Source organism: Euleptes europaea, chromosome 3, assembly GCF_029931775.1.
Source record: "Euleptes europaea isolate rEulEur1 chromosome 3, rEulEur1.hap1, whole genome shotgun sequence".
Taxonomy (NCBI): Eukaryota; Metazoa; Chordata; class Lepidosauria; order Squamata; family Sphaerodactylidae; genus Euleptes; species Euleptes europaea.
In genome coordinates this window covers 110,437,021-110,463,755 of record NC_079314.1, presented here as the reverse complement: position 1 = coordinate 110,463,755, position 26,735 = coordinate 110,437,021, and the positions used below count along the sequence as shown (strand labels likewise).

The window sequence follows — 26,735 nt, the reverse complement described above, 5'->3', positions numbered from 1 at the left end:
TTCTTCCCAGTTACTCCTCCACCCCACAAGACCGACTTTCCGGATAAGTTGGGACATAGAGAGAATTCTAATCCTGAGCAATTTACACATTTAGCTCAAGATGATGCATTCAGAATTGCAGTATGACTTTAGTGAAGAGAAGGTTCTTTTTTAATATATATTTTTAGTATTTTTAAACATAAACAAACAAAAACATATAAATGTTTAAACAACAATTATTATATTGCACATAGAGCTTAATTTGCATCTACATTTCAATTATTAACTTCTGTGAATGACATCTCTCTCTATATATTTTCATATCTAATAATATATTTGTTCTTAAACATATGCCACTTTAATCAAACATTATTCTTAATTTTTAGCTATATTGGTTCTTGTAGATTATCCGGGCCGTGTGACCGTGGTCTTGGTATTTTCTTTCCTGACGTTTCGCCAGCAGCTGTGGCAGGCATCTTCAGAGGAGTAACACTGAAGGACAGTGTCTCTCAGTGTCAAGTGTGTAGGAAGAGTAATATATAGTCAGAAAGGGGTTGGGTTTGAGCTCATTATACATTACTGATTCGTGCTTTTAATAATACACCTATGTATTCTACACTTCATTATTCTTACCTATTCTACGTGAATTTTATAGATCTTGTCCAAAGATTTTCCCATTGTTCCATCGTAATCTCTTTCCTACATCAATTTTTAAATTAAATTTTTATTATATTTTCAAACATAAAGAAAAAATAATACAAACAAAAAAGTATAACAATATAGAAAACTACATAATAAGAATGATATATATATAATTTTTTTAAAAAAACCGAAAATACAATCATTACATTTTTATTATATTTATCCTACCTATTTTGTTCCCACCACCCTCCACCAGTGCCCTTAATCCCTCCCACCACTGTGTTGAACTTCCGGAGAAGTGTCTAAACAGTTTATTAATACATTATTTTAGCAATAATCTAAATTACCAAAAATTGAATCTACAACTCGTTCCCTATATTAGTAAAATTCATTTTTACCAGCTTATCCCAATATGCGAAGGCTTTTGACCACATAGTTTTAAATTCTTCCATATCTTTCCCATGTAGGGAATCTGTTGATTTAGCCATCCGCATATAAAACCGTATTTTTTCTCTCCAGTCCTTAATTAGAGGTCTATTTACAAGCTTCCAGGATTTTGCAGTAATAATCCTTGCTGCTGCAAAACTATATTGACATATGACTCTATCATTCCTATTCAAATTATCTCTAGGGATTCCTAATAAACAAAAAGCTGGATCCATATTTATTTTGGTATCAATCAAATTATTAGTCTCCCTTACTACCTTTCTCCAAAACTTTTTAATTTTTTTACAAACCCACCAGGCATGAATAAAAGTTCCTTTTTCCAATCCACATTTCCAACACAAATCAGAATTTCCCCCTTTAAATTTACTAACCATCTCTGGTGTAATATACCATCTATAAAACATCTTATATAAATTCTCTCTTATTTCATTAGTGATTGTGAATTTAAATTCTATCTTCCATAATCTTTCCCAACCTCAAGATTAATATTATACCCCAAATCTCTCATCCATTTTATCATAACTGGTTTAATCCTCTCTTGTTCTAAGTTTGTTTCAATAATAAATTTATACATTCTTGCTACCTGACCTTTGTTTCCCATATTTAATATTGATTCCAATTTAGATTTATTTAACATCTGTTAATTTTGTTAATGTTAATTTTGCCATCGTTGCATATTCTGTTAGTTTGTTCAACCATTTCATCAGTTCTGGGTAATTCTCTGCTTTCTACTTTGCTGCGTATAACACTGTTGCCACGGTCACCATATACTTAAATAATTCGTTATATATTTTTGGTATATTGCTTGGCAATATAATAGCAGCATACTTTTCGAATCCAATTCAAACTAAAATGTAAACATCTTTTGCATCTCTTCATGTATCATTATCCAATATTTTCTACCTTTCTTACATGTCCACCAAATCTCATAAAATGTTGCATCTGTGTTCTGACATCTCCAGCATTTCCCATTAAAGTCTTTATTAGCATTTGCTAGATCTTTAGGCATGATATACCATTTGAAAACATTTTATACCAATTCTCTCTTAAGAGTTGACATTCTGTAAACTTAATTTATTTAGTCCATAAGTTCTCCCTCTGACTCATGTATGTTTCCTCCCACGTTTTGCATCCATTTTATCATGCAGTCTTTTTCTTGCTCTGTTTCCGTTTCATGTTGTAATAACAGGTTATACATTTTTTGTGAAGGGAAGGTTTTGAACCTCAAAGGATCCTCCTTAATCAAAGAAACCTCCAGGGAAGAAGTGCTGAATGTTCCAGGAATTTGGTTCTTGTAGGTTATCCGGGCTGTGTGACCGTGGTCTTGGTATTTTCTTTCCTGACGTTTCGCCAGCAGCTGTGGCAGGCATCTTCAGAGGAGTAACACTGAAGGACAGTGTCTCTCAGTGTCAAGTGCGTAGCCATGCAGATTAGCTTTGGATTTCACATGTTAACAGATCACTTCAGGATACAATGGCTCCATATTAACATACCACACCCTCATTAGCACATTATCTTGATACTTACAGGACAATGATTAGCACATTACCTTTGATACTTTTTGCAGGACAATGATTCAGCTCAAATCCAACCCCTTTCTGACTATATATTACTCTTCCTACACACTTGACACTGAGAGACACTGTCCTTCAGTGTTACTCCTGTAAAGATGCCTGCCACAGCCGCTGGCGAAACGTCAGGAAAGAAAATACCAAGACCACGGTCACACAGCCCGGATAACCCACAAGAACCAATGAACTCTGACCGTGAAAGCCTTTGACAATATTCCAGGAATTTCCTTCCTCAAATAAGAATTCATCCGTTCTTGAAGCTGATTGATACAATCAGTCCATTTATGCCTGCGCGCTGACTGGGATTGTGACAGCAAATCCCCTTGGCAAATCCATCAACCTGCCAAATTAGAACGTTTGTGCTGACTAGGGAGGCCAGCCTCCAGGTGGGACGTGGGGATCCCCCAGAATTACTGCTCACCTCCAGAGATCAGTTACCCTGAAGAAAAATAGATGCTTTGGAGAGCGGGCTCTATGTTGTACCATGCTGAGGTCCCTGTCCTCTCCAGGCTCCACCCCCAAACCTCCAGGAGTTTCCCAACCTGGATCTGGCAACCCTACCCCCCATCCCCCTGCCGGTGGCCAGAGGGGACCTGGCAACCATAGTGGTGACGGAACCAGGGCTTTTTTGCATGGCAATCCCTTCTTTTCAGAACCTCCTCTCCGAGGAGCTGTGGAAGGCATCCCTCTTAATGTTTTGCTGGGGTGTAAGACATTTTTATTTCCTCTTGCATCTGTTGAAAATGGGATGTGTTTTGTGAATGGGCTGATTTTATTGTCATGCTTGACACTGGGATTTGACTATCTGACTGTACTTAGTGAATGTTTGTTGTGAAACTACCTTGTCAGAGCTTCTGACTGCTGAAAAACAGATGCGTCACATAGGACATAGCTCTTCAGTGTCAGAATTCTACCTCTCATTCTACTATTACAACTGATCTCCAGCCGATAGAGATCAGTTCGCCTGGAGAAAACGGCCGCTTTGGCAATTAGAATCTATGGCATTGAAGTCCCTCCCCTCCCCAAACCCCGCCTTCCTCAGGCTCCACCCCAAAAACCTTTCGCCGGTGGTGAAGAGGGACCTGGCAACCCTATATTCTGCCCTTCCTTTACCATGCAACTTCCTCAGGTTTGGTTCCACCGGGCACCTTTACAACCTGCACATGTTCATTTGAATGAAGCCAAGCCAAACCCATAGCGATTATCATTTGTAATGGGGGAACTTTGGGCCTTTTATCGCTGATCATGCTGGGAAATTGCTGCTTGCCTGAAGCCAGTGGCCAATTGCTCCTCTGAGGCTGTATAAAAGCACCCATACATTAATGTATATGATCATCAAGACATTTCCATGCGTTCCTCCCATTTCTCAGTTTCTTACCTTAACTCTATGTAAAATGTTGTTTGATAAGTATTTTACATGTGACAGGTGCAACACTTGAAGCAAATAAATATATAAATTTTGCACTGCATAGTATACACTTCTTGCGCTTATCTCCTATTTAGGTTGCTTTCAGTGCTTTCTCAAGATTTCAGAACTTGTCGATGTGTTGACTTTATTAACTGCTCAGACTCAAATTCTAGCTCAGGATGTTTACTTCAGGCAGTGGATATGAGACGGAGACTGAGCGAGAATAGATATATTTCATTCCTTTCTTGACTGCATTTGCTGAAGAGTTATGCGCAGCTCATGAGCTGCAATGCGTCTGCCATGCATAGGATCTAGTTGGCTTCTTACAGCCCATTCCTGAGCTGTTGGCGGCCGGGGCCGGCGTGAACGAGGCACCGCGGCGCCGCCTCCTAACCAGTTTCCTGGCTGCCGAAAGCTCAAAAAAAGCCTTTTAAAGGCTTTTTGTTTTTTAAATGGGGCTTTTCGCCCCATTGAAAACAGTGAGGCTGTGCCTGCTAAAAAGCAGCCTCACTGTCTGTCCTGGTGGTGTACCTGGGGCTAAAGGGAACAGGAGGCTGCCTAAAGGCAGCCCTGCCCCCGGAACACCCCCGGGACACCGGCATGCTCCCTGGAATGTCCGCACAGGCCTTTACACCGGTGGGATGCTGGCGTCCCGTGGAAGCACTGCCACGGCAGTGCCGTGAGACCCCAGGCCTCCCCACTGGTGTTGGGGCCACTTACGGCGTAAGTAGCCCAGATGCTGGTGCAGGGAACCCCAACGCCGGGGCAGCCCCTTCCTGGCCTCCTGAGGATTTTCGTCCTCAGAAGTCAGGAATGGGCTCTTAGCCCAGCCTTTGAGTTCTGCAACATGGTACCATCAAAAGCATCTCTAGCAAATGCCTACCCCAGTCTTTTCCTCGAAACTGTTCATGCTGAGTATAATTTAAGTTACAAAGTTTATCATAAAGCTTAAGCAGGCATAACAACTGCTGCGTCTCTCAGCAAGCCATTGTTAAGCCCAGACCAAATCTCCTCCCTTCTATTTCCTGTCCTACCATATTACTACTCCTAGCAGGTAGTGCTTAGGGTTGGTGGCAACCTTTGTGGCCCGCTGCCACTCTGAATGGCATGTCCCCCACTCCCAAAAGTCCCACTGGTTGCCAGTTTGCCTGGCAACCCTACTGTTGCTATAACCACACAACTGTGTCTAAGAACATCACACTTCTACACTACACTACATTTGATCTTAGCCAAAAGGCTGAGAAGAAACATTTTTCAATCTTTCTACATTCATGGATGTCTAGGGATAAGTAGATCTTCCCAGTTCTGTTTCAATTGTGTTCTATTCTCTGCTTACTCCCTGGGTTCTTTCTTTTTAAAAATAATAATTTTCCAAACAGAAAACCACCTTCCAAACAAACAAAAATTACAACAAATCTTTTTTAAAAACAAACATAGAAACGATATAGTAAAAAAAAAAACACCCTAAAAATACTGACAGAGGGCTTAGTATTTAATTCATTTTCCAGTTTATCTTACAATTACAGATGAGGGATGAATTCATTGATGGCATTGGGTTTTTAAAAAATTCTTTATACCTTTCGGACTTAATTCATTTTCCATAATCTGAGGAAGGGCTTAGATAGATGCTGAGTACCTTTCTGATCTGTGCGTGAAATAAAAACATGCCACGTTTCATAGAAATCTGATATTTTAGCGTTACCTTTGACCACTCTAAGCGGATGTGTCAATTTTCCTGCCATAGCTATTTGCCACAATTCAGAATAGCAAGAATGTAGTGTTAAATGTTCTGTGGTTTTCCAACATTTTGCTGTTACCCTACCCACAGAACTTCCCCAGTTCTGGCCAATTGTGTTCTATCCTCTGCTTACCCCCTGGGTTCTGTTACGGTCATCTGTAGGGTTGCCAATGTCCAGGTACTAGCTGGAGATCTCCTGCTATTACAACTGATCTCCAGCCGATAGAAAGTTCACCGGGAGAAAACGGCCGCTTTGGCCATTGGACTCTATGGCATTGAAGTCCCTCCCCTCCCCAAACCTTGCCCTCCTCAGGCTCCGCCCCAAAAACCTCCCGCCGATGGCAAAGAGGGACCGGGCATCCTTAGTCATCCGTAGTGAATTTTGTGGGATGTGTTTTTTTTCATTCAATAGTCTGGGAGAGGTCCCAAAGGTGTGGCTCCAGCATAGAAAAGGATGTCTTCAGTTGCCACCTGTCTAACCTCGGAAGGCAAGTCACCTGAAGTAAGGTCTTCAGGTGAGCAGACAGGAGTCTCTGTGAGGACCTTCAGATATCCCAGGGCACAGCCATTCAGGGTTTTCGACCTCAAACCAGCAATTTGAATTGTGCCCAGAAACAACCTAGAAGCCACTATAGTTGGGTACAGATTTCACCACACGTAAACAGGCAGGGGACACATCCTAACTAAACTAAAACTTCCACACTGCCTTCAAAAGCAGCCACGTGAACCCTGTATTACAGTAACCATCGGAAATCATGTGGCATTATTTCCAGCTGGTATACATATTGGTACACATTTTGGAGGGCTTTCATTCATAGGGTCGCCATGAGTCGGAAGCAACTTGATGGCACTTAACACACACACACACACACACACACACACACACACACACACATATTGAGGGGAAGCTGAAAAGACTATTGTGCCGCATGCTGAATAACCTCCTGTATTGTTTATAGGTGAAGAAAGTGAAGGTTGCCCTGGCTCTGTCAGAACTTGTGATTTATGCCAAATCTCGGACATTTGTCAGCTTTGAAGACTCCAGAGAGAACCAGAAGTTCTATGAAAATCACTCTATGAGTGAAGGGAAAGCCCGAAGGGCTGCCAAATTCCAAGGTAATGCTTGAAGTTCACCCTGACAAAGCTGATCTCGTTGCCCCCCCCCCCCACACACCTTTGTTTGAACCATCAGAATTATCAATACCATTTATGGAGCAGCCTGTCCTTGTACAAAGCTTGCCAACTTCCAGGTGGGGCCTGGAGATCTCCTGGAATTACAGTTGATATCCAGATGACAGAGAGCGGGGGGAGGTACTCTATTGCATTTTATCCCACTGAGGTCACACCCCTGCCCAAATCCCGCCCTCCCTAGGCTCCACCCCCACATCTCCAGGCCTTTCCCAACTAGGGTTGCCAAAAAGGTTGCCAGCCTCCAGGTCGTGGCTGGCTGGAGATCTCCTGCTATTACAACCGATCTCCAGCCGATCGAGATCAGTCCACCTGGAGAAAATGGCCCCTTTGGCAATTGGACTCTATGGCATTGAAGTCCCCCCTCACCAAACCCCGCCCTCCTCAGGCTCCGTCCCCAAAATCTCCAGGTATTTTCCAACCTGGAGGTGGCAACCCTATTTCCAACCCAGTAGGTTTGCCAACTGCCAAGTAGTAGCAGGATATCTCCTGCTAATACATCTGATCTCCAGGTGATAGAGATCAGTTCACCTGGAAAAAAATGACTGCTTTGGCAATTGAACTTTATGGTATTGAAGTCCCTCCCCTCTCCAAACCCCACCCTCCTCAGGCTCTGCCCCAAAAATCTCCCACCGGTGGCGAAGAGGACCTGGCAACCCTACAACCCAGATAGGGTTGCTAGGTCCCTCTTTGCCACCAGTGGGAGGTTTTGGGGGCGAAGCCTAAGGAGGGCGGTGTTTGGGGAGGGGAGGGACTTCAATGCCATAGAGTCCAATTGCCAAAGCAGCCATTTTCTCCAGGGGAGCAGATCTCTGTAGTGTAGTTATCTGTTGCAATCCTGGGAGATCTCCAGGCTTTAGAGGCTGGCAACCCTTGCGTGAGAAGGCATGGATGCAGGTAAAAGATCATTTAGAATTTTGTCCCTACTTTCATTTTTTAAATCCTGCTTTTACAATTATGGAAACCAGACCTCTAGAAATCAGAAACTTAATAATGTAATGCCCAGATATAAGGGTTGGTTTAGAACACTATGTATTTATACGCACACAGATGGAAGCTTTGGGAAGTTGGCATCCTGGAGCCATGAACCAACAAATCATGCTCTCTGTGCTTGGTACGGCCTTTCACCAGTAGAGAGCTCTAAATTACCTTCATCTTTAGGAATGTGATTTCTAGTTACTAAGATCACAAGACCTAGCACTTACTGAGAGACAGCCTTTGGCCAATATCTATAGGTTATGCTAATTAGAGTGAAGTTGACACCTAATGTGCATTGGTGCTTTTGTGTATCAGCTTGTCAGCAGCCATGGGCCTGCCCCATGCAAATGCATAAATATTTCTGAGCTTCCTTTGTTTCTCAGGTGAGTAACTCTGCATAGGGCTGTTGGGAAAAAAATTCGGTAAAATTCGGATTCGGCAAAATTCGGCCCATTTTGATTCAGGCTGTGCGGAAGTCCGAACTCCCCCGCTTCGGATCCCCGAAATTCGGGCGAGATCCAGAGTTCGGGAAAAAATTCGCCCCCCCGCGTGTCTTCAGGGGGCTTCCCTGAAGGCGCTCGGGGGGGGGGGCCTTTAAACAGATCTGTGCCTCCCAGCCGGGAGGCGCAGATCTATTCCACACACCCCGCGCGCCTTCAGGGGAATCCCTGAACCCTGAATCTGCCAAATTTATTTGCCGAACCCCCAAAGTCGGTGAATTCGGCTCCCCCAATTCCCGCCTTTTTTGAGTTCGGTTCCTCCCGAACCGAAAAACAGCCGAATCGGAGGACATTCGGCTGTTTTTCGGTTCGGGACTAACCGAATCGACAGCCCTAACTCTGTATCTTATTTGTGGGTTATTTCACTCCCAGGTCTGTGTTTAGCTAAATAAAGAACTGTTGCTCATTTTAACCTCCTCCTAGTTGTCTTCGTTGGACTCCTATAAGACAACCAGGCCCTTCAATAAGTACAACATTTTTATACAGCCAAGTTTTGCCTCTGATAGGCTGATCACTGGGCCAAAATATTTTCATGTCACACACATCTATCTACCAGAAATTACTAATTGCGGCCAAATGCCCACAGTTTGGAAGCATCTACCTAGCTGAGCTAAAACACATACTTGAGACAAATGGGACATCTTCACTTTATAGAAAGGACACTAGTTATATTATCTATCAATATCATGGATTTGAAAATGCTTCTTTGTATTAAATGAACTTGTCTACAAATTTAGACTTAATTTGGGAAGGAAGATCTGTATAGATACTTGTGAAATTTGTCAAACATATGCACCAGAATGACTTATTATACACATAAATCCAGATTAAACTGGTGAAGTTCAAAATCATGGATTTTATATCAGTTGGGCTATTTTTCATGCCGCTATTAATAACATGCATATGAAAATGTCTCTTGGCAGGTACTGAATTTATCCAACACAATTGCAGATTTATTACAAGGATATATCCGAAAGGGATCCGGACAAACTCTTCCAATTACAATCCTCAAGAATTCTGGAATGTCGGGTGCCAGCTAGGTAGGTGAGGTGATTTAAGATCAGAAGGATATGTGTATGTGTATATGTATGTATGTATGTGTGTGTGTGTGTGTGTGTGTGTGTGTGTGTGTGTGTGTATATATATATATATATATATATATATATATATATTTGAGATGTAATTTAACTTTTTGTTAATCTACTGCATTGCCCTTTACATTTAGTGAAATACGTTTTCAGTAGTTTAAATGGAGTCCTTCCAAACTCTTTGTTATTGAGTACACGGCGGTGCAAACTCACATTGACGTCAAGGGGATGTAAATAGACTTACATTTATGTGGATTTCTGAACTAGTTCATATGTAGTCTTTAGGCTGATCACTGGGCCAAAGTATTTTCATGTCATGCACATCTATCTACCAGAAATTACTAATTGCGGCCAAATGCCCACAATTTGGAAGCATCTACCTAGCTGAGCTAAAACACATACTTGAGACAAATGGGACGTCTTCACTTTATAGAAAGGACACTAGTTATATTATATATCAATCTCATGGATTTGAAAATGCTTCTTTGTATTAAATGAACTTGTCTACAAATTTAGACTTAATTTGGGAAGGAAGATCTGTACAGATACTTGTGGAATTTGTCAGACATATGCATCAGAATGTCTTATTATACACATAAATCCAAATTAAACTGGTGAAGTACAAAATCTGGGTTGTGAAATGCTTGGAGATTTTTGAGGGGGTGCCTGGGAAAAGCAGGGTTTGGGGATGGGAGGGACCTCAGCAGGGTACAATGCCATAGAGTTCACTCTCCTCAGTAGCTGTTTCCTCCTGGGGAACTGATCTCTGTAGTCTGGAGATCAGCTGTAATGCCAGGAGAGTTCCAGGCCCCAACTGGAGGTTGACAAATAGTGTTGCCAGCTCCGGGCTGAAAAATACCTGCAGATTTTGGGGGTGGAGCCTGAGGGGGGCGGGGTTTGGAGAGGGGAGGGACTTCAATTCCATAGAGTCCAATTGCCAAAGCGGCCATTTGCTTCAGGGGAACTGATCTATGTTGCGTGGAGATCAGTTGTAACAGCGGGAAATCTCCAGCCACCACCTGGAGGTTGGCAACCCCATGGGCCACCCATTGTTTGCCAGACCCTCACAGAGTTCGAAAGAAGCCATCAGAAAATTATCCATTGCATGTTTTGCCTCCCTTTCTCTAAATGCTCAGACCTGTTTCTACTGTTCTCTGCTCCCTCTTTTATCCTCACCGCAACCCTGTGAGGTAGGTTAGGCTGAGAGAGCAACTAACCCAAGGGCCTCTGGTGAGTTTCAAGGCTGCGAAAGAGGGATTTTCTATTGGGTTTAGTTCTTGTACAGTGAATGGGCTTAGAAGAGTGTAGGATTGCACTGTGAGTCTCTTACTACCCGGATCTTGGGCTTTCTCACTCAGCCCTAATATATTTACAGAGCCATCCTAAGCAGGTCTAATTGGAATCTTACTTAGGTCTATTTAATGGGGCTTACTCCCAAGAGGATTCCACAGTTAGTGGGTCTTACTCATAGGTAAGAGTGCAGCTTTAGTCTTTGTGCTGTGGATTTTAAGTTTTATGCTACTGTATTATTGATTACATTTTATTGTGCGTTATCGATTTTTAAACGCTTTAATCTCTTCACCTCCTCAGAAACCTTATTGAGAGGCAGAATGCAAAATGCATTGGATAAATAAACATATTTTTGTTTGTTTTTTAAAAAAGAAGATATATACACACACACACTTTTTGGGTGCTATGTCCCTTGAAATATAATCCTTCTAAAGTAATGAAACGTATACAGTAGGACCTTACATACTCGACGCAAAATTATTAGTATGCCACCCACATACAACTGCAGTATAGTTGTGGAAACAAACAGGTTAGGATAGCCGTGCGATTCTTTTCTTTTATTTATGAAGTTGGATGGGGAAAGCAGTGATTTATCCGCCAGAAGAAAATTCAAGGTGAGTATTTAAATAGAATGTTACCGTTCGCATTACATTTCTTGACACACTCAATTAAAACAACAACTCAGAAACAAGATTAGAGAATTCAGAATGGCTCTCGGAGATATTACCTTGGCGCTAGAGAAACAGGAACCCACAACAATAGTGCTAAATGACTTAATCAGTATTCATTCATAGTAAGAAAGTAGCTGCAATTTTGCTGCGCGAATCAAATGATCGATTCCCACGCAATCGAAAATGTTTTCAGATGGATGGGCAGCAGGAGCTCCTCGCACATGCGGCAATTGAGACGCGCACACAAAAGCTGCCAAGTACATACAGTCATGAAGCTCCAGCGTGGTGTAGTGGTTAAGAGCGGTGGTTGGGAGCCGTGGACTCTAATCTGGAGAACCAGGTTTGATTACGAACATAAGAACATAAGAAAGGCCCTGCTGGATCAGACCAAGGCCCATCAAGTCCAGCAGTCTGTTCACACAGTGGACAACCAGATGCCTCTAGGAAGCCACTAACAAGACGAGTGCAGCAGCACCATCCTGCCTGTGTTCCACCGCACCCAAAATAATAGGCATGCTATTTCCCCACTCCTCCACATGAGCGGCAGAGGCTAATCTGGTGAACTGGGTTGGTTTCCCCACTCCTACACACGAAGCCAGCTGGGTGACCTTGGGCTAGTCACAGTTCTATTAAGAGTGTGGGGAAGGGAAGGGAAGGTGATTGTAAGCTGGTTTGAGTCTCCTTAAGTGGTAGAGAAAGTTGGCATATAAAAACCAACTCTTCTTCTTCTTCTTCTTCTTCTTCTCCACAACCACAGCCTCCTTACAGCTCGTCCCCTCTCCGAAACAACTCCTCCTCCAAGCACAGCTGCTATGCAAGTTCATCAGGGAGAGTCTGTGGCCTAGTGGTAGAGCATCTGCGTGGCATGCAGAAGGTCTCAGGTTCAGTCCATGGCATCTCCGATTAAAAAGATCAGGGAGTGGGGTGTGGAAGACCTCTGCCTGAGTCCCTGGAGATCTGCCACCAGCCTGATTAGACAATACTGACCTTGATGGACTGATAGTCTGATTCAGTGTAAGGTGGCTTCATGTGTAGAGGTGACCAGCCTCCAGGTGGTGGCTGGAGATCTGCTATTGTGTCTGATCTCCAGGCGACAGAGATCAGTTCCCCTGGAGAAAATGGCCACTTTGGCAACTGGACTCTATGGAAGTGAAGTTCCTCCCCTCTCCAAACCCCGCCCTCCTCAGGCTCCACCCCCAACATTTCCAGGTATTTCCCAACCTGGAATGTCCCAACCTATTTATGTGTCCATGTGTCCACAGAAATCAAAGATGGCTACAGTTAACCTAGGGCAGTGATGGCAAACCTTTTAGAGACCGAGTGCCCAAACTGCAACCAAAAACCCACTTATTTATCGCCGAGTGCCAATGCGGCAATTTAACCTGAATACCACCCCCAGAGGGGGCCCAGAGGGAGAGGCTAGGGTTGCCAAGTTCCTCTTCGCCATGAGTGGGAGGTTTTTGGGGTGGCGCCTGAGGAGGATGGGGTTTGGGGAAGGACTTCAGTGCCATAGAGTCCAATTGCCAAAGTGGCAATTTTTTCCAGGGGAACTGATCTCTGTTGGTTGGAGATCACCTGTAATAGCAGATCTCCAGCTAGTACCTGGAGATTGGCAACTAGTTCCTTAGTGTTTTCTCTCTACATATCAAGACAAATGGAAAGGTGTTTGGAGGATAGCTTGTGGGCACTTCAAAGGTGGAATAGGACTGCATGCCCCTCCGCCCGCACAGACCCACTCGGTGGGGCACGGCGGCAGGCTTGTGAGAGGCGAGCAGGGTGGAGCAGAGGGCGCCTCCTTTGCACCCACCGACCAGCCATGCCTCTCCGCCCGCACAGGCCCAGAGGGCGCCGGAGAAGCCGCCGGCTATGCCGAGTGTGAGCGCTCGGCTTCTGTTCCCCGCTCTCCCACCCGCCTGGCTGGCCGCGCACGCTCCAGCGGTGGCAATGGCGGCAGCTTCTGTGGGAGAGTCCGGGGGCCACCGCCAATGATGTCGGAGGTTCCCCACCCCTGGGCTACAGCCTCCCCCATCCGGGGTGGGGCAGAGCTGGAAAGGCCAGCGGCTTGGAGGAACCGTGCGTGCCGGCAGAAAGGGCTACGCGTGCCGGAAGTGGCACCCGTGCCATAGGTTCGCCAACACGGACCTAGGGTGTCCTTAAGGCAGAAACTCCCTTCAGCCCATGGTTTTAGGTTTTCTTAAAGTAACTTTAACTTTGATTGAGCTCAGAGCTACCCATGTTGCTTATACTACAGAGCACGTATCCTTTAGGCTAGCTTCCAAATAGTTAAGTAGCAATAACTGTGAGCCAGAATTAAACTCTACAAGGAGGAAGCATCAGGAAAGCAACGGGGTGAAATGGCATTCTTTCCTGAGTGAAGATGGGTGGGAACACCTCTTGTACCTCCCTGAGTCCCAGGTAGGGCTGCCGACTCCAGGTTAGGAAACTCCTTGAGATATGGGGGCAGAGTTGTGGGTAGGGTGGGGTTTGGGTAGGGTTGCCAACCGCCAGGTGGCACCTGGAGATCTCCCGCTATTACAGTCGATCTCCAGACAATCAAGATCAGTTCCCCTGGAGAAAATGGCTCCTTTGGAGGGAAGACTCAATGGCGTCATTACCCGCTGAGGTCCCTCCCCTCCCCAAACTCCACCTTCTCCAGGCTCCAACCCCCAAAATCTCCAGGTATTTTCCAACCCAGAACTGGCAACCCTAGTTTTGGGTAGGGGAGGGACCTTAGCAAAGTATAATGCTATAAAGTCCACCTTCCAAAGCAGCCACTTTCTCCAGGGGAACTGATTTCTGTAGTCTGAAGAACAGTTGTAATAACCAGGAGATCTCCAGGCCCCATCTGGAGGCTGGCAACCCTAGTCCTAGAAGGCTTCGTCTTGTGACCTGTGCATGAGCACAGTCCTTTTGTGTGACTGCACTCTACGTGAAATGGTTACAGGTAAGAAATCTAGTGTTTTCCTTTTGTAACATGACTAGCAAAATCTAATAAGGACTGCCAGTGTCGCTAGTATTAAGGTCAGGCTTATGACCTCACCCTGAGTTGTGACTCAAAAACAAACAAAAAGGAGCCTTTAGCTTGACCATCGACTGTCTTGACGATCACCAGTGGGCGCAGCTTTGAGACTGACTTGGATACAGAGTATGGGGATGAGAGGAGAGAGGTGGGGGGGAGAGAGAGAACACACATGAACACATGAAGCTGCCTTCTACGGAATCAGTCCCTTGGTCCATCAAAGTCAGTATTGTCTACTCAGACCGGCAGCAGCTCTCCAGGGTCTCAGGAAGAGGTCTTTCACATCACCTACTTGCCTAGACCCTTTAACTGGAGATGCCGGGGATCAAACCTGGGACCTTCTGCATGCCAAGCAGATGCTCTACCACTGAGCTATGGCCCTTCCCTCTGAGCTACAGCCCTTCCCATAGCTCAGAGATGTCCTGTTGGTTTCCATTTTGATTTGGGAAATCCACTGGTCTTTGTCTGATCTGCCTGCCAGCTCATCTTCTAGCAGCAGCAAACAAAACAAAACAACAACAATCGAATCATAGAGTTGGAAGGGACCACCAGGTTCATCTAGTCCAACTGCCTGCACAATGCAGGAAATTCACAACTACCTCCCGCCCATACCCCCAGTGACCCTTACTCCATGCCCAGAAGATGGCCAAGATGCCCTCCCTCTCATGATCTGCCTAAGGTCATAGAATCAGCATTGCTGACAGATGGCCATCTAACCTCTTTTTAAAAATCTCCAGGGAAGGAGAGCTCACCACCTCCCGAGGAAGCCTGTTCCACTGAGGAACCGCTCGAACTGTTGGAAAGTTCTTGCTAATGTCTAGACAAAAACTGTATTTAATTTAAACCTGTTGGTTCCGGTCCTACCTTCTGGGGCAACAGAAAACAACTCAGCACCCTCCTCTGTATGACAGCCCTTCAAGTACTTGAAGATTGTTATCATATCACCTCTCAGTCTTCTCCTCTTCAGGCTAAACATACCCACAGCTTCTTCAACCTTTCCTCATAGGACTTGGTCTCCAGACCCCTCACCATCTCTGTTGTCCTCCTATGGACACGTTCCAGCTTGTCTACATCTTACTTAAATTGCGGTGCCCAAAACTGAACACAGTACTCTAGGTGAGGTCTAACCAGAGCAGAGTAATACTAATATTTGCACAATATGGAGGGAAGACGGCATGGTATAGCCTGATCTCGTCAGATCTCAGAAGCTAAGCAGGTTTGGTGTTTGGAAGAGAGACCACCAAGGAAGACTCTGCAGAGGACGGCAATGGCAAGCCACCTCTGCTTCTCACTTTCCTTGAAAGCCCCAAGCTGGGATCACCATAAGTCGGCTGCCACTTGACGGCACTTCACACACACAGTGGCACAATATGATATGTCGAGTTGGCCATGATTCATGGTGCATCCTCAGTAGGGCAAGGGGCCGTGTCATGCACTGTTCACATGCTGTCCATGAATGTCTCCACTTTCTTCTCACAATGCATGCCTATGTCCCTCCTCACCATGCTCACGACTCTGAGAAGCTACAGGGGCAGCTTGAAATATGCCTTATGAAATTCCTTTGCAGCCGAGCATTTAAAGGGATGTTTTCTAGAGCCAGTGCACCGATATCCAGCCTCCCCAGCGATTCCTTTGGTACAGGGAGGCTCATGAATTAGGTCAGCTGTTTACCACGGTCTACTGAGGGCTTCGCAGTTTCTGTAAAAGTATGTTTACTTCTGTTGAAAGAAATCTTTCTAAAGTAGAAGAGTCCCAAGAGAGCTGAGCCTGGGAAAGCAAAAAGTCCCTGCCCCCTTTCCACGGCTGAGTCTTGTTGAAGTCATGTGCATACATGGATTAAATAGGAGCTTTATTGTACTTGCTGTTTATGCTGGGAGTGCAGGAATGCTAGAATGCGGAGTCCGAGGCATTTCCACTGCAGTCTTGGTTGAGCTGGGTGTTTTTTGAAGTGGAGGGAAAGCCCTACTGCAGGTTTTTTTTTTTAAAAATAAAAAGGATAGTCATTATATTTATCAAAGGTCTTGTGGGCCTTTGATATTACCCATTTATTTAGCCTATTTATTCTTGCTTCTTCTTTTTTTTGCAACAAAATAAAAAACAGCCCTTCTGGGGGTTTACAAAGCCATAAAGCAAAACAATGATGTCGATTAAAAACACAAGAAGTGCAGCAATAACAAAAATGCAAAAAGAGCTTATGACTTGCTATGTAGGGTTGCCAACCTCCAGGTAGTAGCTGGAGATCTCCTGCTATTACAACTGATCTCCAGCCGACAGAGATCACTCGCCTGGAGAAAATAGCCTCTTTAGCAATTGAACTCTACGGCATTGAAGTCCCTCCCCTCCCCAAACTCCGCCCTCCTCAGGCGCCGCCCCCAAAAAACCCTCCTGCCGGTAATAAAGTGGGACCTGGCAACCCTACTGCTATGTGCATGCTGCATGTGTAAAGTGCTGTTACAACTGATCTCCAGCTGATAGACATCAGTTCCCATGGAGAAAATGGCAGTTTTAGCAATAGGACTGTATGGCACAGAAGTCCCTCCCTTCCCCAAACCCTACCTTCCTCAGGCTCCGCCCCAAAAAATCTCCCGCCTGTAACAAAGAGGGACCTGACATCCCTACTCCACTCTCGGATTTTTGTTACGCTCAAAAGCCAGGCTCGCCAGCACTCAGGTGGGGCCTAGGGTTTTTCGTGAATTACAGCTGGTCTTTGGACTACAGAGACCAGTTGCCCTGGAGGAAATGGCCACTTTTGAGGGAGGACTCTATGATGCAGGGAAAAGGTGAAATGTGAATGAGCCATAGTATAGCAATGTCAGTGAAGGCCAAGTAAAAAATTGAGGGGAACGTTTGACCAAGTGCTAGGGTTGCTAGGTCCCTCTTCACCACCTGTGGGAGGTTTTTGCGGCGGAGCCTGAAGAGGGAGGGGTTTGGGGAGAGGAGAGACTTCAATGCCATAGAGTCCAATTGCCAAAGCGGCCATTTTCTCCAGGTGAACTGATCTCTATTGGCTGGATCAATTGTAATAGCAGGAGATCTCCAGTTAGTACCTGGAGGTTGGCAACCCTACCTAGTGCTGATGCAGCACTGTAATCTGTGCTTTCATGAAGTCTCCAAAAGTCTGCATTCCTCACATCATAGTGCAAACTAACCTTTAACACATATTCTGTTTTCTTAAATATAGCAGTCAGCTATTCTTCCTATGCTAGTAGAGCGAGATAGGTAAGTTAGAATAATAGAATCACAGTGTTGGAAGGGACCACCAGGGTCATCTAGTCCAACCCCCTGCACAATGCAGGAAATTCACATCTACCTCCCCCACACACCCCCAGTGACCCCTACTCCAAGCCCAGAAGTAGTCATCTTCTCCAAAGTATGTTAAGAAGGAAGTATAGATTGCTTTTCTGTTGGTTGCAGTTTGGTGCAATATCGCGTTGTCATTGTGTAAAACTTCTGCGAGATCCTGATGCCAATTTGCTTATGCTTTTGCCTGTAAAGTGGTGATCCTCTTGAACTTTCTTAGGAATAGATGCTTACCTTGATCATGATCAATCAATAAATAAAAGAGTTTCTGCTCCAGTTGTTAGTCGCGATTTGGACCTCTTCTTTGAACCCAACTAAAATCTGTAATTTTCCCCTCAATGGCATTATACCCATCGAAGGTCCCTCCCCACCCCTCAGTCTTCTGCCCCAGATTTCTGGAAATTTCCCAGCCCAGAGTTGACAATCCTACTTCCATTAGCGAATTTGGCCCTCTATCTAGGGTTGCCAGCCGCCAAGTACTAGCTGGAGATCTCCTGCTATTACAGGTGATCTCCAGCCAATAACGATTAGTTCACCCGGCGAAAATGGCCGCCTTGGCAATTGATCTCTATGGCATTGATGCCCCTCCCCAAATCCCGCCCTCTTCAGGCTGCGCCCCAAAAACCTCCTGCCAGTGGCGAAGGGGGACCTGGCAACCCTACCTCTATCTCTTACAAAAGAGTTGGTCTATAACCTTTAACAAAGAGCCAAGATGCAAGGAATGTATACTCTGTTGAGTTTGTCTACAAGGGTATTATTCTAAGCTTCATTTCGAGTCACTAAAATGCAAGTTGCACTGGCTCGTAGAGGGCATAGTGATCTTGAAATCACTATTTTACCAAAGAGCCAAGATGCAAGGAATGTGTACTCTGTTGAGTTTGTCTCTCTCTCTGTGTGTGTGTAGTGCCGTCAAGTCGCAGCTGACTTATGGCAACCCCTTTTGGGTTTTTCTTGGCAAGAGACTAACAGAGGTGGTCTACGAGGATATTATTCTAAGCTTCATTTTGAGTTACTAAAATGCAAGGTGCACACAGGCTCGTAGAGGGCATAGTGATCTTGAAATCCAGTCTAGGTAATTAATAAGGAGCTAAAATGATTTCGGGCATTAAACCTTCCCCCGAGTCTTCCTGACAGTTTTAAGGATTTTATTATCGCATTTCCTTAATTAATGTATTAAAGGCCCACTTTAGCAAGAGGGAAATAACGAAGCTGACTGAAGGCTATGTGCTGTCAAAAACACGATGCATTTTCGGTTACGTTAAAAAAAATAATATCTCCCTGAGTCTCTTTCAGGCATTTCTTTGAAGCAGAAGTGGGAGTATGAAATCGATGCGGCCATTTCAGTAAAACACCAATTTAGATAATTATATGCAATTGTTTAGCAGTGATATCCCCCCTCCTCCAACACACATGCACCTAGAAGATATTCTCTTGGTTTTCCGGTGTAATTGGGTAATGGGCAACGAATGATTTCTAATAATTTTAAAAATGCTTTTGCGGCACAGTTACAAAAGCTTGCAATTATACAGGAATAAAGAAAGCAATTAAAAGCTTTAAAGTAATGGAAACCTTTAGCTTTCCAAATGAAAATTGGCTTCATAGCAATAAAATGTGATTGGCCTCAACTTTTCTTCAGACATAATTTGAGCCAAACGCTCACATCGCCACCTGCTTGCAAATGCCTATGCAGATAAATTCCCCATCTCTCCCCCTCCAGTAGTTTTTACTCATAATGTTTGTGATGAAAGTGCATCAATTTAGTATGCATATCTAAAGGACTGATGCCCCCCTCCAGCATGAAGCAAACCCTCTGTTAGAAGAGGCCATTCTCCAGGTGCCAGCGTGCTGTAGTGTTTAAGAGGGGTGGTTTGGAGCGGTGGGCTCTGATTTGGAGAACCGGGTTTGATTCCCCTGATAGAGATCAGTTCACCGGAGATCAGTTCACCAGAGAAAATGGCCGCATTGGCATTTGTACTCTATGGCATTGAAGTCCCTCCCCAAACCCCGCCCTCCTCAGGCTCCACCCCAAAAACCTCCTGCCGGTAGGGACCTGGCAACCCTATTCTCAGTGGTGGTGCCAAAACTTTAGAATATGCGGTTCTTGGTATGGTCCCTGTGGAGTCAAGGAGACCAACATGCAGCCTGCTTGACCCTGGGGTGCAGCTCACCTGAGATTTTTACCCAAAAAGAAATTTGAGCTGAGGAAGTTTAATTCCATTACAATTACAGCATGCAACTGGGGTGTTATGGAGAATTACAGAGCAAGTGTCTCCCTATCAGTTTGATTGAGCTGCAAATGATCTATGCCCCCCCCCCCAAGAAGATACAGTATGTATGGCATTTTGGAGATGATTATATGGATCCCAGAACTATCCTAAAATTTCAGGTTATACAGCCAAACTCTGGGCAATGTTTGGGTTCTATGAAAGTCCATTATTTTCATGAAACTGCTGAAATCGAAGCGGAGAGTGACCTTCAGTGATGAAAACCTCGAGTCAGAACGGAGACGTACCCTGACTGAATATACTGCACTGTTCTCCAGAATAGTTCAGTCTATTAAATACCACGCCAGTATTCTTATTGATGTGATCAAAATTGATCAGTGTGACTAGCAGTGGGCTTGTAGCTGTGCCCTTTTGTACAAATGAAGTTGATTAACTGTTTTTGTTTTTTACTGCTTTTGTGTTACTACTAAAAAAATCCATATTTTTGAACAGCAGGCGAGATTTCATAGCGAAGCTGTTATCATCAGCAAACAATTCATGTGGCCAGTACACAGATTAGGGTTGCCAGCTCCAGGTTGGGAAATACTTGGAGATTTTGGGGGGTGGAGCCTGAGGAGGGTGGGGTTTGGAGAGGGAAGGGACTTCAGTGCCCTAGAGCCAATTGCCAAAGTGGCCATTTTATCCAGGGGAACTGATCTATGTCACCTGGAGATCAGTTGTAATAGTGGGAGATCTACAGCCATCACCTGGATGTTGGCAACCCTAACACAGGTGGATTTTGGATCATGCTGCCCACTATCGAAAAAACGTGAATGCCCCTGATCTGGAGCCTTATCTACCTAGGGTTGCCAACCTCCAGGTACTAGCTGGAGATCTCCTGCTATTACAACTGATCTCCAGCCGATATAGATCAGTTCACCTGGAAAAAATGGCCACTTTGGCAATTGGACTCTGTGGCATTGAAATCCCTCCCCTCCCCAAACCCCACCCTCCTCAGGCTCTGCCCCTAAAACCTTCTGCCGGTTGCCAAGGGGGACCTGGCAACTCTATATCTACCCTTTTTTACGTGTCCCACGTACTTGAAGTACTGTTGTTTGGTTTGCCCTGATTGGGGTCTTGCTGTGTTATCTTTTGGAGTACACAAGTTCCCTCAGTAGGGTTGCCAGGTTTCTACTCACCTTCGGCGGGAGGTTTCTTCCCCGATCTTCTGTCCGCGTATATCCGTGCGTGTGCTGGAGATCTGTTGTAATAGCAGGAAATCTCCAGCTAGCACCTGAGGTTTGGCAACCCTATTGCCGCTCTATATTTTGGGCTTCAATAGCAGGAGATTCCCAGCTAGTACCTGGAGGTTAGTGAACTAGGGAGTAAAAGAACCTATGCTGAAAATAGTGAAAGCTAGGTAAGAAGCCAGCACTTGGCTCAATATTCAATTCAAAACAAAACCAAGGGTTAATTTATTCAAAATCATTCAAAAACCAACCAACAAACCAAAGTAAAAGGTAAGAGTGTTAACATCACACAATTCACGAAGCGGATGCTTACCGAGTGTGAGCTTTTTGCCCTATTGAATTTCTATATTCTTCTTGTGCAACAGAATGGGAACATTCTCATCATTGTGAGTCTCGCGATATTGAAGTACATAACTCATGTTAATTGGGTCAGCAAGCTGATGAAGAATTCGAGACGTGTTCTTGCAGTGGACCTTTCCAGGATTTTGGTTGCTTTCTTCTTTATTATATATTCATAAGCCTTTGGGCTGCTTTGAAATTGTATCTTTTCGTTACATGTTATAGCCTTTTGGATACATTGAAGTATATAGCCCTTTGTGTGTTCAGAGGTGCTGCCTTAAGCCCTGCGAGGCTCCTGTTTTAAGCCCTGCGAGGCGAATTGTGTGATGTTAACACTCTTACCTTTTACTTTGGTTTGTTGGTTGATTTTTGAATGATTTCATTTTGAATAAATTAACCCATTGGTTTTGTCTTGAATTGAATATTGAGCCACGTGCTGCCTTCTTACCTAGCTAGTACCTGGAGGTTGGCAACCCTACTCCCCCACCATCACCCCCACCGGTCTACTAACTAGCAGCAATAATCAGGATTAGACCTGGCAACTCTACTTGGTGTTCTGACCCACAACTTCTGGAGGTTCCACTGCTTATTGTTATGGACGGATCAAAGATCAGTCGAACAAAGGCAGCTAGTAGCAAGTAGTTTTTTTCAGGATACATGACTGCAGTTCACGGAGAGAAAGCACCAGGGTGCTGTCTCTGGAGTCTGTGGCGCAGCACAGCTCAATTTATAGTCCCGACGCAACATGCGCTCTCTCCCCCTCTGGCCATTCTACCCATCACGACGCTGTTCTGTTTTTCTGCCTGGATACAAGATGGTTCCATTTTACTTACATGTCAACTTTACAACTTAAAATGGGGTTGTCTTCTTAAACTTATTTAACATTGTGGCGTTTTTACAGCCAGTACACATAAATCCAATGTAAGTTCAAAATGTCTCCCCTTCCTTATCATTATCCATATTGATCTGCCCATTGCTCCAGGAAGTCTTCCTGATGTGACAGGATCGTTAAAGGGATTCTTTTAGCATGCATTATTGAAGACTGAATCTCTAAGGCAGTGAGGCTGAATCTCTTTTCACTTACTTTTAACTACTAGGTGGGGCCCGCTTTTAATTTTTTTATCATTACGCTCTAAGTTTTGGCTTTTCGCTCCATTATAATTAGATTAAAGGGAGAGGTAGTATTGCCAGCAGTCCTGGAGAAAAAATGTCCTGTTCCTTTAATAGAGGCTTAATGTATGGAAGTGGAGAGCTGAAGTTTTTCAAGGCTAAATGACTTTGCCTGGTAAATAATATCTCACTAAGCCTCTGTTAAAGAGACAGGGCTTTTTCTCTCTCCAGGCAGTTAGCATCCCTAGGCAGAGGGCAGAGAGCAGGACTCCTGTACCTTTAATAGTTGCATAGATTATGCCATTCTGGTAGATTCAGGAATGAAAAAAACAAAACAAAAGCAACCTGCTATTGTTAAAAGTCAGGAGATCTGCCCTTCGCATACTGCCTTTCTGGGGGCAGGATGCTAGATATCTGAGTTGACTCTCTCATCTCTTTAAATTTCTATAAATGGCAGCCTTGGGTGGGAGCAGGAGGAATTGTGTTAAGGCGGTATCCTCCCAGCACTGCTATTTTTCCTGATATAGAAAATATATGGGTATCCACTGGTCTTCCCTAGTTCTGGGCGGGAGTGGTGATTTCTATTGGGACATTGGCATGTGGAGGAAGTTAAACCTCTCTCCCCAGTGCTAAAGTCCCTCACCCTAACCGGCTGGTGGCGAAGAGGGACCTGTTCGGCCTAACTTATACATCTTTAGGTCTACATTTCTCCCTGGCAAAGCATCAAGCTCATTTGCTTAAAAAAAATTTTTTTGTTCTATTTTATGCATGTTGTTCTTTCTTTTCTTTCTTTCTTTCTTTCTTTCTTTCTTTCTTTCTTTCTTTCTTTCTTTCTTTCTTTCTTTCTTTCTTTCTTTCTTTCTTTCTTCCTTTCTTTCTTCCTTCCTTCCTTCCTTTCTTTCCACTTTACCGTGGTAATGCATGAATTTTCTGAAAAAGAAGTACCATCATCCCAGAAGAGGGAAGATTTTCCTTTTTAGACCAGCTACCACAGGAAAGTCTTTTTCAAGAATTATAATGTCCTGTTCTAGGCAGCGTGCTGCTTTATTTCCATAACTGGAACAGCAAAACAACAGATCGCTGTGCCGCTCCCGAGAAAGGAAATTCTGACAGTTTTGTGTTCAAGATAAAGACCAGTGCTTTATGACTTAAACTGCGAGGAGGACTCATATGGCAATTCTGAATGTTTGCACAACAGATCGGCACATCTCTGCATAACTTACATATTCCCGCCAGCGTCTTTGCAGTGAATATTCTCACTGTGACTGGGTTTTTGCCGTTTGTGACTAAATCGAAAAAGCAGATCAGACACTGTGGGATGGGTGGAGCCTGCTACTTCTACTATATAATTAATTCAAAATTTGAGTTAATTAGGGATGCTACATCATCTGTAATTCAGAAGCCAATTCAAATTGTAATTCAAACTGTAATTCAAATACAGTTTGAATTAATTAGGAACAGTTGCCTTCATGTTGATAATGTCATTGGTATATACTAAGGGATAATGGCATCTGAGTAATCTATAGGTCATGAGCCAAGGTTCCCTGTCATGCCTGTTGGAAGTAGGGTTGCCAGGTCCCTCTTTGCCACCGGTGGGAGGTTTTTGGGGCAGAGCCTGAGGAGGGTGGGTTTTGGGAAGAGGAGGGACTTCACTGTCATAGAGTCCAATTGCCAAAGCGGCCATTTTCTGTAGGTGAACTGATCTGTATCGGCTGGAGATCAGTTGTAATAGCAGGAGATCTCCAGCTAGTACCTGGAGGTTGGCAATCCTAGTTGGAAGTAGGGTTGCCAGGTCCCTACCAGCTATCAGCAGGAACTTGCTTGTAGTGGGGTGGGGGGGAGCGATCCGCTCACACAAAGCATGCACACGCAATAATGTCCCTTCTGGGTTTACCCTGGATGCCACAGGGATGGTCTAGCACATCCCTCAAAACACACACACACACACATACACAAACCCTCTATGGAAGCCATACAGTTTTTGAAGGAATGTGTCCCCGTCACTTCTGAGGTAAACCTGGAAGGGACATTATTTCGCCGTGCGCTGCCACACACGCAGATCACCCCCCTTTCACCTGAGGGACGGGGGGCAGGCCAGTAATTGTTGAGCAATTGACTGCCATTAACTGGCATATGGCAATAGGATTGCCAGCTCTGGGTTGGGAAATACCTGGAGATTGGGGGAAGGGGGGGATGGAGTCTGAGGAGGGTGGCGTTTGGAGAGGGGAGGGACTTCAATGCTATAGATAGGGTTGCCAGGTCCCTCTTTGCCACCAGCGGGAGATTTTTGGGGCAGAGCCTGAGGCGGGCAGGGTTTGGGGAGGGGAGGGACTTTAATGCCGTAGAGTTCAATTGCCAAAGCGGCCATTTTCTCCAGGTGAACTGATCTCTAATGGCTGGAGATCAGTTGTAATAGCAGGAGATCTCCAGCTAGTCACCTTCCCTTCGCCTGGGACATCTGCTCCTTCAGCTGTCTATAAGTACAACAGAAGTCCATACTGGATTATAAACATTGACTTACCTGATCTTCAGGATATTTACTTACCTTGTGCCTTTGGACATTTATATTTGAACTTGACATCATATTGGACTTCTATTATTTATTTTGTATGTGTATCTTCGTTATCGTTGTATATATTTTGCACTTTTGCACCACTTCACACTTTGATAAAGCTATACCTTTATATAATAATTTGTGAGTGCTGTCCGGATTTTTCCCAGTACCTGGAGGTTGGCAACCCTACCTAGTGCTGATGCAGCACTGTAATCTGTGCTTTCATGAAGTCTCCAAAAGTCTGCATTCCTCACATCATAGTGCAAACTAACCTTTAACACATATTCTGTTTTCTTAAATATAGCAGTCAGCTATTCTTCCTATGCTAGTAGAGCGAGATAGGTAAGTTAGAATAATCGAATCATAGTGTTGGAAGGGACCACCAGGGTCATCTAGTCCAACCCCCTGCACAATGCAGGAAATTCACATCTGCCTCCCCCACACACCCCCAGTGACCCCTACTCCACGCCCAGAAATAGTCATCTTTTCCAAAGTATGTTAAGAAGGAAGTATAGATTGCTTTTCTGTTGGTTACAGTTTGGTGCAATATCGCGTTGTCATTGTGTAAAACTTCTGCAAGATCCTGATGCCAATTTGCTTATGCTTTTGCCTGTAAAGTGGTCATCCTCTTGAACTTTCTTAGGAATAGATGCTTACCTTGATCATGATCTATCGATAAAGAAAAGAGTTTCTGCTCCAGTTGTTAGTCGCGATTTGGACTTTAATGCCGTAGAGTTCAATTGCCAAAGTGGCCATTTTTCTCCAGATGATCCGATCTCTATCGGCTGGTGATCAGTTGAATTAGCAGGAGATCTCCTGCTACTACCGGGTAGTTGGCAACCCTAGCTATGGAGTCCAATTTCCGAAGCAGCCATTTTCTCCAGGGGAACTGATTTCTGTCGCTTGGAGGTCAGTTGTAATTGCAGGAGATCTCCAGCCACCACCTGGAGGTTTAGCAAAAATAAAGCACCGATACTAAATAGACAAGCTGTGTGAAATAATAGTATCAAGCTCACTAAGTTATATGCAAAAGTGTGATTATATTATATACAAGTGCAAGGAGCCAACAATGATAAGGATACATACATGAACATATATACAAAGATAGAATGTAGCTAGCAAGCTACCAAACAAGATGGTCAGTTTCAACAATTTCAACAGTTTCAACAATTGTCTTTCAAAGGTAAGTACAATGACTTATTCTATATATTTCTTAATACATTGTGATTATAAGAAGAAACATCCTGAGGCTTTTGGCTGAGGAAGCTGTCTTTTAACAGTGAAAGCGTTGAAACCATTCGGAGGGCGCTTCCAGCTTTGATGTGCCTCTATCTGCTCCAGGCTCCATCTTCTTCCCTGGAAAGAAATATATAGAATAAGTCATTGTACTTACCTTTGAAAGACAATTGTTGAAACTGTTGAAATTGTTGAAACTGACCATCTTGTTTGGTAGCTTGCT

General features: G+C 44.4%; 1 protein-coding gene across 1 annotated transcript in view; it reads left to right on the top strand.

Annotated features, from left to right (window-relative positions):
- LOC130474913 (1-phosphatidylinositol 4,5-bisphosphate phosphodiesterase zeta-1-like) overlaps nt 1-26,735 on the top strand; it is a 77,996-nt gene that overhangs the window by 34,806 nt on the left and 16,455 nt on the right. Inside the window, exons 9-10 of the mRNA XM_056846604.1 lie at nt 6,745-6,901; nt 9,375-9,491. Of these exons, the coding sequence (XP_056702582.1) occupies nt 6,745-6,901; nt 9,375-9,491 (274 nt within the window). The remainder of the gene's footprint in view (nt 1-6,744; nt 6,902-9,374; nt 9,492-26,735) is intronic.